Raw genomic sequence first — 14,233 nt, forward strand, 5'->3', positions numbered from 1 at the left:
CAAAGAAGTATCATGAGTCAATAGAAGAGGAACTGACAATGTAGATAATTTTATTAGATAACAGAACACCAGTTTTGAAAGCCATGGCCCCTACGGAGTTTGGACATACCATAATATATTGGGTGTTTAATAGATAACTCACACATTATCTTATGGAGTATGCCAAAATGTATTCCAGATAGTTGAATGATTAAATATAAAATTAAAGCAAAATAAAACTAGTGAAAAAATAAACACTAGAAATGCACTGAAGGCTGGTGCTGTGACATAGTAGGTTAAGCCTCTGCCTGTGGCACTGGCATCCATATGGGCACGGCTTCCAGAGCTGGCTGCTCTACTTCCAATCCAGCTCTCCGCTATGGCTTAGGAAAGCAGTAGAAGATGGCCCAAGGCCTTGGACCCCTGCATCTACATCACAGACCCAGAAGAAGCTCCTGGCTCCTGACTTCGGATTGGCCCAGTTCTGGCCATTGCAGCCATTTGGGGAGTGAAGCAGCAGATGGAATCTCTCTCTCTCTCTCTCCCTCTCTCTCTGTCTGTCCCTCTCTCTATCTGTAGCTCTGCCTCTCAACTAAATAAATAAATCTTTAAAAAAAATGCACTCCCCTTCTCCCTTCATTTGCAGGGCTAGCTCTTTTATGTCTCAGCTCATTCAGGTCTCCGATCAAATATCACTTCTACAGAGAGGATTTCCCTGATCACCCCAGCAAAGTAGTATCTCCTTTTCCCTTTAATTTTGATCACTTTATTGTATTTGTATCTTTATGAGAATGTATTGTATTCATTTTTCTTTTCTGTGCTTTCCTTTCTATATGTAAGATTTATGAGAGCAAGAACCATTTAAGTATTTCTTGCTGCAACAGTCTGGTGCCCTATCTGAATTCAATAGATACTTGTTGAATTAAGGAATAATTGGAAGAAATTCTGATAGCGTATTGATATTCTATGCTTTGTATGACAGGAAATCTAAACCAGTCACCAAGTGCAAAAGCAAAGTAAACAAAAGGAGAGACAAAAGAATAGGAAAAGCAATAGCATAAAATATGGCAAGGGTTAATGTCACTTCATACGTATATCATTGACATTCTTATATAAAAACAAATAAACAGAATATTTATACCAGAGGACACATGGATACATTAAAAATTATTTATTTGAGAGAGAAGGTGGGTAGATGGGAGAGAGGGAGAGAGATATCTCTTCTCCAAATGCCTACAATGGCCGCAGGATTGCAATGGCTTGGACTGGGTGCTAGCTGGTGCCAGAAGCCCAGAATGCGGCATAAAGATAGTATACAAACACCAGGGAAAATATCAGATCCTGATAACAATGAAAAAAAGACTTGGAAGTCTAACAACCTTGAGGTAGGATTTCATACCAAGGAATTTGAAGGGAAAAAATGGCATAATTTGATGTTAGGTTGCATATTCTGTAAATCTGTACACTTTGGGAAGCAACATCAGCAGTAAGTATTAGAGTATTTCTGAATCTTTTAAGCAAGATTCTTATGCCAGAAAAATTATCTCAAGAAAAGAATTCATCATATGTAAAAAGCCAACTGCAAGCTTTACAACACTATTTTCTCAGTAAAAATTATAAGGGCAATGACTTTGGCTGTGGCGTCAATAATAGATGGAATTTCATGTTGCCATTAAATGTTAAAATAATGAGGACTATGAAGCAGCACAGAAACGTCATGTCACACAAGATGAAAAGCAGAATTTAAAACTGAGTGCATAGAATAAAGGGAATAGTTGAACATATATACATGATTTATGTCTCTTTGAGTAATGTTTTAGTTGCAAAATTGCAGAGGAGACAAAAAAAAAATACACTCAGTTCCTTATCTGTATTCTTTCAATAAGCAATGGATCCAAGCCTCTGAGTTGCAGCACCCATTGCATTTCTTTTTGAAGTTTATTCAATTAATAATAATATTTTGTACCCAAACACTGTTCTCCCACCACATCTCACTTCATATACTCAAATAATTGGAAACACTATGCAAAAGAATTTTTAAAAATTACTTATTTGAAGGGCAGAGAAAGGGAGGGAGAGAGAGACAGAGAGAGAGAGACTCCATTCATTGGTTCACTCCCCAAATGACTATAACCCAGGCGGAAGCTAGGAGACAGGAACTCCATTGAGGCCTCCTGTGGGTGGCAGGGGCCCAAGAACTCGGTCCATCCACTGCCCTCCCAGGTACACTAACACAGAGCTGGATTGGAAGTGGAGCAGCCAGGACTCAAAAGGGCTCTCCTGTGAGATCCCAGGTGGCTCAATCCCCTGCCCCACAATGCTGGCCAGTTCTTTTTATGGAATTATGGGTTTTTCCTTAACATGCTTCAAGGTTTCTTTCTTTCCTTCCTTCCTTCCTCCCTTTCTCTTTTTCTTTCAAGATTTATTTATTTATTTGAAAGGCAGAGTTACTTAGAGGCAAAGGTAGAGTGAGAGAGGTCTTGCATCCACAGCTTCACTCCCCAAATAGCTGCAACAGCCAGAGCTGCGCCGACTGGAAGCCAGGAGCTGGGAGCTTCTTCCAGGTCTCCCATGTGGGTGCAGGGGCCCAAGGACTTGAGTCATCTTCTGCTTTCCTAAGCCATAGCAGAGAGCTGGATTGGAAGTGAAGCAGCAGGGGCTCGAACTGGAGCCCAAATGGGATGCTGGGGTTGCAAGCCAGGGCTTTAACCACTACGCCACAGCGCCGGTCCTAAAACTTTTTCTTATTTTATCTATTCTACAATACAATAACTAAAAATGCAGCTACAGTTATAAAGCCAACATTCTCCATTCACGCGGCCCCTGGAACACTAGAACTCGGTGGAAGCGTGGACTTCCACAGGCTGGAGGGGGGCGGGACTCGAGGAGGTGGGTGTGGCGTCGCAAAAAAATTCCCACAAAAACACGCGGAAGTCCCCCGCGCTGCTTTACGGCACTCGCTCCGCCCCTCCAGGTGCGGGAAGTCCGAAGCCGACAATCATGGCCGCCGCCTACTGTGTCCGCCAGCCTGCGGCTCTCTTGGCGGTGTTGTTGCTCTTGTCCTTCGGCAGCCTGGCCGCTAGTCAGATCGAGGTAGGAGTCAGCCTCTTTTGACGACGGAGCCCTGGGAGGACGGCTGTTCCGTGGGCTGTGAACGCCCCGGCTGATGTCCGACACAGCAGCTGAGTGAAACCTCTGAGCCAGGCTGGGCTGCAGTTGGGGTTTCACCGGGGGTGGGATAGGACAGGATGGGTCCGTTTCAGCCTTTGAAAACGAAAATTTAAAAGGATCATGTCCTCGGAGAAAGAACTGATCCTTTGCTCCTACGTTTGTGCAGTGCATAGTGGGGAAGTGGCACCTCCAGTGAATGGCAGCTGCTTTCCTACGACTGAAAGGCATCGCTCTCTTGATAGCAGTCAGATGGGTACAGTGTTTTTTCCTGATTTCCACTCCCCCTATTTTTAAAAAACTGGCCGCCCGAACTTCTGGTCGCCTTGTAACGTTTTCACTCTCCTGTATTCTGATGATTCCTCAGACCAATTCTATAAGCAAGATCTCTAGCTGCATTTCCTGCTTGCGAAGGGACCGAGGTAATCAGATATATTTGGAAATCGGTGTCCAAAGATTTTTCTTCTGCTTATCCCACCTCCTCTTAAAAAGACACTGAAAAACTAAGCCTTCCTGTTCTCCTGCATTTCTTAGCCCAGAAATGGTGCTCCTAAGCTAGAAATACAAGATGTTGTATCCCACATTTTGATTATCACTAAGTTGAATGTTCTGAACTCTTAAGATTGCTTTCACTTCTCCAGTTCCACTGGCTTCATTCAGGCCCTGGCCATTTCTGGTCTAGATGATTGCAGTTACTCTTATTTCTTCTAGGTTTCTGTACTCCATCACGGTGATGCTAGTCTTCATAAAATGTTAGCTGGATCAGGTTATTCTGATTGAATCCTTTCATTAATCTTTGTTCCATGGGTATAAAATAAAGAAAGTAAACATTTTAATCTGGTCCCTGCTTCCTTTAATAGTGTTCTCCCCATTACCTCAGCCCTTGAACTTGGACCCTAACTTTCAGTTAGAAAAAGATAATTGAGCATGCACTCTATATATGTTCATGCATTACTGATAATTTATGTATTCAATGTGTATATAGCATATTTTTAGATAATATAAATATGAGTAAAAGTTCTGTTTTCCCTTCTTCATTCTAGTGGATTATCTTGAATACTTTGTTTTGGATACCATACAATTGCTGTGCTTTTTCACTTTATTATGTTTTATACATTCTGTCCTTTTTTTTTTCTTTTCTTTTTTTTTTTTTATTTTTTGACAGGCAGAGTGGACAGTGAGAGAGACAGAGAGAAAGGTCTTCCTTTTGCCGTTGGTTCACCCTCCAATGGCTGCCGCGGCCGGTGCACCGCGCTGATCCGAAGGCAGGAGCCAGGTGCTTCTCCTGGTCTCCCATGGGGTGCAGGGGCCCAAGGACTTGGGCCATCCTCCACTGCACTCCCGGGCCACAGCAGAGAGCTGGCCTGGAAGAGGGGCAACCGGGACAGAATCCGGCGCCCCGACCGGGACTAGAACCCGGTGTGCCGGCACCGCAAGGCAGAGAATTAGCCTGTTGAGCTGCAGCGCCGACCCTGTTTTATACATTCTGTTTTCTCTATTTCCTAAGATGCAGTAAGAGGATAACTTCTAGACCTTATCCAATCCTTATCATTGACTTTTTCTGTTGTAATTTGCATTAAAGCTTTTTCTGTTGTAATTTGTATTAAAGCTTCATCTATTGGAACCCATGTGTACTTTGTACTATTATTCTGTCATCTCTCAGGTGCAAGCGTTGCTTAACTTGTCTGCCATGAGTCAGTCAGTCTTCCTTCCTATCTGTTCTCCAAGTGCAGTGCAAATCTGATTGTGTCATTCTTATGTGCCTTACTGTTGCTTTGAAGAATAAACTCTTCATTGAGACTCAGAAACAAAACTGCATAATTGACCTCTGCTTATATTTCTTTTTTTTTGTTGTTGTTAAGATTTTATTTATTTGAGAGGTTGAGTTACAGACAGTGAGAGGGAGAGACAGAGAGAAAGGTTCTTCCTTCTGTTGGTTCACTTCCCAGATGGCCACAATGGCTGGAGCTGCACCGATCCGAAGCCAGGAGCCAGGAGATTCTTCTGGGTCTCCCATGTGGGTGCAGGGGCCCAAGCACTTGGGCCATCTTCTACTCCTTTCTCAGGCCATAGCAGAGAGCTGGATTGAATGAGGGGCAACTGGAACTAGAACTGGCACCCATATGGGATGCTGGCACTGCAGGCAGAGGATTAACCTACTGCACCACAGCGCCGGCCCCTCTGTTTATACTCCTAATTTGTGTCCCCCCCCCACCCCTTTTCTCTCTCACCTCTCTCATTCCTCCACCCTTCCTTTTTCTCACCTTTTCTTTCCTCTTTCAGTCTTCCAGTTCTGCTAGTCTTTCAGTTTTTCAAAACTATTAGGGCTCATGTTCCCTTTATCTGAGCTTTTCTTCCCTCATATCTTCATCTTTTGGATCTTAATCCAAATGCCACTTCTTTAGAGACCCCAAGTCAGGTCCCCAATGTTATACTGTTTTTATTTACTATGGGTCTTTCTTTGATAGGATTAATAGTTTTACCTTAACTGCTTAATGTGTGTCTAGTTGGATAGCAGCCTCCTTGAAGGCAAGTAAGTACTGAGAGAATAATTGCTCATCATTGTATTCTGAATATTCAGGGCAGTGATAAGCACATGATGTTCAATCAATGTGATGAATTTATAATGTTACATTGTAGTGAAATAGGTATTCATGCTTGTCTTTACTGAATGCTGGTATTCTTGAGAGAAAGCAACATACTTTTTAGTAATTTTTCTATCAGTGTACATTATATAGTACCTGGCTTATGATAGATGCTCCATTAACTACATGGAATGAATAACTTTATAGTGACTGTATTGCCTAAAAAATCATGAAAGAGTTTTTCATCTCAAATGTACACTAAAGTCTTAAGGAACTGACTTTGGAGCTGGAAGGTACATTAGATAATGTTTGAGTCAGTTATTATTTTCTATATGAGGAAAGTTGAGTCTAAAGTACTAAATGGCTTTTCTTGATCTCACAGCATACTGGAGAAAAACATCTGGTATTTAGCTCAGGTCTTCAAATTCTCAGACTAATGCTTTTTCTACTGCAATGTATTGCTTTCTTCAGCATCTAGTTTTCTTGAGAAAACTGTGGTGGGTGAAAAATTTTATTTATGTGTATACCACACACACATTTGAATGGAATTTTTTATTTTCATTCTCCCTGAAATTTTTGTGTTAGCCAAAATTTAAAACTGCTAACATTTTTTAGGCAATTATGTGTTCTAGTTACTGTTACTACATTCTGTGAGTCAGACAATATTATTGCCATTTTCTAGGTTGGGAAATGGAAGGACAGAGAAGTTAAGCAGTTTTTCTAAGTTTGGAAGCAAAAGAGCCTAACTTTGATTCCAGGCACTCAGATGATTTAGTAATTACACTATGTGGGAGCAGATCTGTATGATTTATATCCTTTTTTTTTTTTTTTGGACAGGCAGAGTTAGACAGTGAGAGAGAGAGAGAGAGAGAAAGGTCTTCCTTTCCATTGGTTCACACCCCCCCCCCCCCCCCAAATGGCTGCTACAGCCGGCGCAGTGCTCCAAAGCCAGGAGCCAGGTGCTTCTCCTGGTCTCCCATGTGGGTGCAGGGCCCAAGCACTTGGGCCATCCTCCACTGCACTCCCGGGCCACAGCAGAGAGCTGAACTGGAAGAGGGGCAACCAGGACAGAATCCGGCGCCCTGATCGGGACTAGAACCCAGAGTGCTGGCGCCACAGGTGGAGGATTAGCCTAGTGAGCCGCAGCAATGGCCGATTTATATCCATTTTTAATAGATAATTAAAATCATGTTGATTAGGTGTCAGTATAGTATTGGATGCTGAAATTTTTAATGTCTCAATATGCAGATATGATTCCTACTTTAACAGATTAGTGAAAGGGTACATCAAATAACACTGAAGTATATTATCGATCAAATATCTTGGTGAATTCAAATAAATTACTAAGCACATAAGACTGGATGTTGAATGAAATTAGAAGAATTTGGCACAAAGTAAGAACAGATGTTGAATGAAGTTTTAACAGGAAACATATTAATTAGAATCCAGACATGACATAAGCCATTCACAATTTCAAGACTGAATGGGAAATTATAAGACAGTGAGGAAGCCCTGGCTGTGTGTGTAAAATGTTTAAAAACAAACAGCTTTCACTAATATTACCCTGCAGCAAAAAATAAAGCTCAACAATCTTCATGGATGCCTCAATACATTTGTTTGAACTTTAATATTGGTTAATATTGTGACCAGTATTAAAGACTGACTCACCACAATTGTAGAGATTTTAGAGAATCAACAGTAATGATTATTAAATGACTAAAGCATTGAAGACTTCTATGTGACATTTAAGGGGTGATAATTTTGCTTCGCTTGAGGGTATAAGGGGATTATGTTATGTCTCACAACAAACTCATGGGGATAAAAACTGTATTACCTGAGTGAAATATTAATCTTTGAGAATTTCCTGGCATAAACATTTTAATCTTGAATTCTTACAGCAGAGAATGATCACTTTAGTAGAGGGATTACCAGAATATAACCTAAGAGGAAACTTTGAGATTTGTAGTTGTATGGTACAGCCTTTATGTAATAGCTGCTTGTGCTGAACCCATCATCTGTGTGGTTTCAGTGTTCTAGGAGAGACTCTTGCTTTGTTCACTTCTAGTCAAGGCATTTAGACCATATGTTCCTTAATTCAAAAAATATTCAAAATCATAAGTAAGTTAATGATATGTAATGGGAGAAGATGGTGAACACAATGGAGAAAATAAATTATGGTGGAGAAAATAGTGAGGTTAGGTTGCAATTTTAAATAATATCCTGGTTAAATCTGTTGAACCAAGTCCTGTGTTCTCTATCGAGCATGCTTTCTTTTTTCTTAATTGTTCTCAGGGTATGGGAAATAGGAAGATGTGAACTCTGTAAAATGCTTTTATTTGTATAATGCTTCATAATTTTTAGAGCGGAAGCCCTTGTACAGGCATGTTCACAGTCTGTAAAATAAGTCTGGTGTAGGAATGGCATTGCTTTCATTCTGCACATTAGGACGCTGAGTCTTACGAAACATTAGTATCTTGATTAAGGTTGCTATGTTTAATCAGTGTGTAAACCACAAATAAAACCCAGATTTCCAGTTCAGGACTTTTTTAAACTTTTTTTAACTTTTATTTAATGAATATAAATTTCCAAAGTACAGCTTATGGATTACAATGGCTTTTTTCCATATTGTAACCTAAGCTGTAAGTTATTTTTTTCCTTATTATGTCCATAAGATCAAATACTAGAATATTCATAAACTTATGATGTTATGAATATTCACAAATTTATTTCCTAAACTTAAGATGATTGTTATAATGACTCTTAAAAAAAAAAACAAACCTGTCCTTTGTTGGTTCTTATTCTGTGAAATTGTGGCCTTTTTTATCTATTTGTTTTGCTTTTATTTGCCTGTTAGGATCAAGCAGAACAATTCTTTAGAAGTGGCCATACAAACAACTGGGCTGTTTTGGTAAGTAAATTCTCCAAAGATATACCTTGCTGTTCACATTAGATAAATGTCTGAGAAATTTTGTGGAACCAAATTTTTGAAAATAAAATTTATTTTTCTGTATTTTTTTAAAGATTTATTTTATTTTATTTGAAAGTCAGAGGTCTTCCATCCGATGGTTCACTCCCCAATTGGCTGCAATGGCCGGAGCTGTGCCAATCCGAAGCCAGGAGCCAGGAGCTTCTTCTGGGTCTCCCACGTGGGTGCAGGAGTCCAAGGACTTGGGGCATCTTCTACTGCTTTCCCAGGTCATAGCAGAGAGCCGGATCAGAAGTGGCACCTATATGGGATGCCGGTGCTTCAGGCTATTTATTTGACAAGTAGAGTTACAGACAGTGAGAGAGAGAGACAGAGAGAAAGGTCTTCCCTCCGCTGGTTCACTCCTCAAATGGCCTCAACGGCTGGAGCTACGCCAATCCGAAGCCAGGAGCCAGGTGCTTCCTCCTGGTCTCCCATGGGGTGCAGGGGCCCAAGCACTTGGGCCATCCTTCACTGCCTTCCCTGGCCACAGCAGAAAGCTGGACTGGAAGAGGAGCAGCCAGGACTAGAACCGGCTGCCCACATGGGATGCTGGCGCCACAGGCGGAGGATTAATTTAGTGTGCCATGGCGCCAACCCCTTTTTTTGTATCTTATAACAAACTTTTTATTTTGACCTGGTCATGTTTTAAATTGACTATTTCATTAATAATACTGTAATAATATGCTTTGCCCACAGTATGTTAAGTGGTAACCTGCAAATAAATATGAGAATAAATTGGCAGAGGGAGGGGGGGCTTGTGGCACAGCAGATTAAACTGCTACTTTTTTTTTTTTTTTGACAGGCAGAGTGGACAGTGAGAGAGAGAGACAGAGAGAAAGGCCTTCCTTCGCCATTGGTTCACCCTCCAATGGCCAGTCCAAGCACTTGGGCCATCCTCCACTGCACTCCCTGGCCACAGCGGAGAGCTGGACAGGAAGAGGAGCAACCGGAACAGAATCCGGTGTTCCAACCGGGACTAGAGCCTGGTGTGCGGGCGCTGCAGGCAGAGGATTAGCCTAGTAATCCGCGGCGCTGGCCTAAACTGCTATTTCTAATCTACCTCCCTTCTAGTGCACCTGGGAAGGCAGTAGGTGATAGCCCAAGTATCTTGGGTCCCTGTCCCATATGGAAAACCTGGATGGAGTTCCTGGGTCCTTGTGTTGACCTGGCCTTATCCTGCCTATTGCAGGTATTTGGGGAGTGAGCCAGCAGATAGAAGACAACCTCTCTGTCAATGTGCTTTTCAAATCAATCAATCAATCAATCAATCCGTTTTTTTTTAAAAAGAGCAAACTGGAGTGCTATTATTAAAGGAAGCATTTCTTAATTTTAAAAATTTATTTTCTTATGGACAGACAAAATGTATGTATTTATGTACAATATGATATTTTGATATACAAGGGTACTTTTAAAAATTCATGGAAAATGAAAAGACTAATTTATTTTGGTTCAAAAAACTTTGGAATCTTTACATACTCTTTTCTTAATTGGCATTTCCACAAATGTTTTAAAGATTGCTTGTACGTATGAATTTGCATTTTTTAGATTCAAAATGATCTTACCATTTTTGTACAAAAATCATTTTATATTTAAGAGTTTTTGATTATCATGAAATACTTTTTATGGACTTTTTTGAACTTTTTATGCACTTTTATGAAGTACATTTTTATGGGCTACAGTGCACTATTTATTTCAACACCATATAAACTAAAACTAGGCAGCTAGTTTTTCCTTTGTAGACTACCAGCTGCTCTATTTCAGTTCTATACAGGACATGACACATTATTGTCATTCCCATTTCCATCAGAAAGTTGAGTACTTATTTCCCTATACTTTTACCAATATTGGGAATTTTCAGATTTTTTGACACTTATCAATTGTATTTTTAAAGTATGATTGAGTTTGAATGAGCATCTTTAAGAGTTTTGTACATTTTAAATGCGTTTGTTGTGAGATGTTTTTTCTTTTACCCATTTTCAAAAGTGTTCATTTTTTTCTTATTGAATTATAATTAATATTAGTTTTTGAATATGATTTCAAGTTTTTACATTTAAGCTATAGTTTTGTGCTGTTTTTTGACATGGATTTATATTTTTATGTAGTTGAAATTTTATTTGATTTTTAAGTTGGATTCCAGGTTGAAAAATTTACTTTAATGAAAACAAATTGTATAACTCCTCTGTTTGGCAAGAGCAAGAGCATTTATGCTATTCTCAGAATTGTTTTTATACCTACTATAAGCAAAACCATGTAGTAGGAGGCAGGAGTATGCTTGGTGGATCTCATACCAAGTGATGCCAATCTTTGTTTACTTGACTTAGAATGGCTTTTTAAGAACATGGACTTTTTTTTTTTGACAGGCAGAGTGGACAGTGAGAGAGAGAAACAGAGAGAAAGGTCTTCCTTTGCCGTTGATTTACCCTCCAATGGCCGCTGTGGCCGGCGCACCGCGCTGATCTGATGGCAGGAGCCAGGTGCTCCTCCTGGTCTCCCATGGGGTGCAGGGCCCAAGCACTTGGGCCATCCTCCACTGCACTCCCTAGCCACAGCAGAGAGCTGGCCTGGAAGAGGGGCAACCTGGACAGAATCCAGCGCCCCGACCGGGACTAGAACCCGGTGTGCTGGCGCCGCAAGGCGGAGGATTAGCCTAGTGAGCTGCGGCGCCGGCTAAGAACATTGACTTTTAACATGAAATTAGATTTTCCTACTTGGTATAATTTTTGGGAATCTTTCTTTTTAAGTCTAAAAATTGATTGAATTATTTCTGGTTTTCTGTTCATTTCAAGAGCTTCTTTATAATACATCCTCTTTTGTGGATAAAACCCTGTTTTGTATGTCAAATTTTAGTCTATTTCCTACGTTTCTCACAATTAAGGAAGCAATCCAGAGTGAAATGAATGTGATATGACTTAAAACATCTAATTTTCTTTTGTATTCTGTGAAAAAATTATGGACATTGTCTTTTGTTTCTAAAGAATTTAATCTTAGAAACAGACATATTAAATAATCATAAAAATTGAGAGTAACTGACTTGGTTCAATGTTTAATTAAATTCCCTGAATTTAAATTTAATGGTCTTTTTTGTTTAATACTAGTTATGAAGGATTGCTGTTCAGAAAGATTGGTTTTTATTGATGGTTCTCCATGTACTTTGCTGTTTATAAGCTTGAAACTCTTTTTTAAGCCATCCCTATATCCTGCTTAAAGACAAATATTTCTATAAGTCTATGGTTTATTTTGACTCATAAAAATTGTTTTTTTTTTAATTCTTTAGGTGTGTACATCTCGATTCTGGTTTAATTATCGGCATGTTGCAAATACTCTTTCTGTTTATAGAAGTGTCAAAAGACTAGGTATTCCTGACAGGTAAGAAACCTTAATAAAACTTGACTTTGAACCCCAGTGAAGATCACACTTAGATGATTGTTACTGTATTTGCATTTTCATTTTGCTTTTGAAAAAGATAAAGAAACCTGATTTGAAGTTTTATTTATGTTGTTATTGTTATTAGAATAGACCACTATGTATGGATAGTTGTATCTAAGATGATGGCAAATTAAAAAAAGAGAGGGAAATCAAGTACTAAGGTAAACAGATTTGATAAAATAGGATTGTTTAGTGTTTTTTTTTTTTATTAGATACCTTAGAGTTTTTGTTTTACTTATTTATTTATTTATTTATTTATTTTTTGACAGAGTGGACAGTGAGAGAGAGAGACAGAGAGAAAGGCCTTCCTTCGCCATTGGTTCACCCTCCAATGGCCGCCGCGGCCAGTGCATTGCGCTGATCCGAAGTCAGGAGCCAGGTGCTTCTCCTGGTCTCCCATGGGGTACAGAGCCCAAGGACTTGGGCCATCCTCCACTGCACTCCCGGGCCACAGCAGAGAGCTGGCCTGGAAGAGGAGCAACTGGAACAGAATCTGGTGCTCCAACTGGGACTAGAACCTGGTGTGCCGGCGCCGCAGGCGGAGGATTAGCCTGTTGAGCCGCAGCGCTGGCCGTTTTACTTTTTCTTAAAAAAAATGTATTTAATTTGAAAGCAGAGTGATAGAGAGTAAGAGAGAGATCTTCTGTGCACTGGTTTACTTTCCAGATGACTGCAACAGCTGGGGCTTAACCAGACTCAACCCAGGAGCTGGGAGCTCCATCTGAGTCTCATATGGGTGGCAGGAACTCAAATATTGAATCATCATCTGCTGCCTCCCAGGCACACTAGCAGGGAGCTGGATTGGAAGCAGAGCAGCTGAGAACTGAACTGGCATTTCAGTATGGATGTGGACATTCCAAGCAGTGGGTTAACCTGCTGCACCACAACACCTGGTTCTGCCAGAGGGTTTTTTTTTTTTTTAAACTTTTATTTAATGAATATAAATTTCCAAAGTACGACTTATGGATTACAATGGCTCCCCCCCCCCCCCCATAACGTCCCTCCCATCTGCAACCCTCCCCTTTCCCACTCCCTCTCCCCTTCCATTCACATCAAGATTCATTTTCGATTCTCTTTATATACAGAAGATCAGTTTAGCATATATTAAGTAAAGATTTCAACAGTTTGCTCCCACACAGAAACATAAAGTGAAAAATACTGTTTGAGAACTAGTTATAGCATTAAATCTCAATGTACAGCACACTAAGGACAAAGATCCTACATGAGGAGTAAGTGCACAGTGACTCCTGTTGTTGACTTAACAAATTGACACTCTTGTTTATGGCTTCAGTAATCACCCTAGGCTCTTATTGCAGGCAACAGAGGGCGCTTGTTGATTCAAGCAGAAAAGGAATTTATTGAAAGCATATTGATTACTTCACTGAATTGTTAGGAAAGCTAGCTCTAGCTAGTCAGGAACAAGGAAGACTAGATAGCAGAAAAGACATCTAAAAGTCATGGCATGAGACCAGTCCGGTGACAGTATTTCAAGCTGCTGAAGGCTAGACTCAGCCACTGCGTGATTGGTACTGTTGCCTTTAGAAATTTAATGTTGCTGCTTTCTCCTGCTGCCAAAATCTAACCTTCATTGTCCTGGCTGCTTACTGTCTCTAACTCTTATAGAGTCCTTTTTGTACATGTCATATTGGCAGAGGCTAGATCAAGCACCATGTCTGTGCTGCAGGGTTTCTGGAAGAATGATGTATGGCATTATTAGCTTCTGTATAGGAAAATTAGCTCTGCTTTCTGTGAAGACTCATAAACTGGGAAGTTTCCTATTTGTTGGACATGAGTTCAGATGTAAGTCTCCACACTCATACCTCTACTCACATCCCATCCTCTACATAGACTTTGTCTATTACAGATTTGTTTTCGCTACTATCAAAGCAGGTACAGCAAGAAACTGCCATGAATTCAGCTATTTCGGTTTGATTTTATAAACTACTGTGAGGCATTGGGGAAGGATCTTGTTTTTTTTTTAAAGATTTATTTTATTTATTTGAAAGAGTTGCAGAGAGGGTAGAGACAGAGAGAGAGGTCTTCTATCCACTGGGTCATTTCCCAGATGGCTAAAACAGCCGGAGCTGCGCTGATCCGAAGCCATTAG

General features: G+C 40.3%; 1 protein-coding gene across 6 annotated transcripts in view; it reads left to right on the top strand.

The window, feature by feature from the left end:
• Positions 1-2,874: 2,874 nt before the first annotated feature.
• The window catches only part of PIGK (phosphatidylinositol glycan anchor biosynthesis class K), a 184,559-nt gene continuing 173,200 nt past the window's right edge, over positions 2,875-14,233 (top strand). For 5 of the 6 annotated variants that reach the window (XR_011390649.1, XR_011390650.1, XM_051856346.2 and 2 more), the window contains exons 1-3: positions 2,915-3,072; positions 8,587-8,640; positions 11,975-12,066. Coding sequence is in view for 4 of the 6 variants with exons in the window: in XM_051856346.2 (XP_051712306.1) it covers positions 2,980-3,072; positions 8,587-8,640; positions 11,975-12,066 (239 nt within the window). In the remaining 2 variants the exon portion in view is untranslated. Of the gene's footprint in view, positions 3,073-8,586; positions 8,641-11,974; positions 12,067-14,233 lie in introns of all 6 variants that reach the window. The other variant, XM_051856345.2, reaches the window with a different exon arrangement.

This window comes from Oryctolagus cuniculus, chromosome 7 (genome assembly GCF_964237555.1).
Source record: "Oryctolagus cuniculus chromosome 7, mOryCun1.1, whole genome shotgun sequence".
NCBI lineage: Eukaryota > Metazoa > Chordata > Mammalia > Lagomorpha > Leporidae > Oryctolagus > Oryctolagus cuniculus.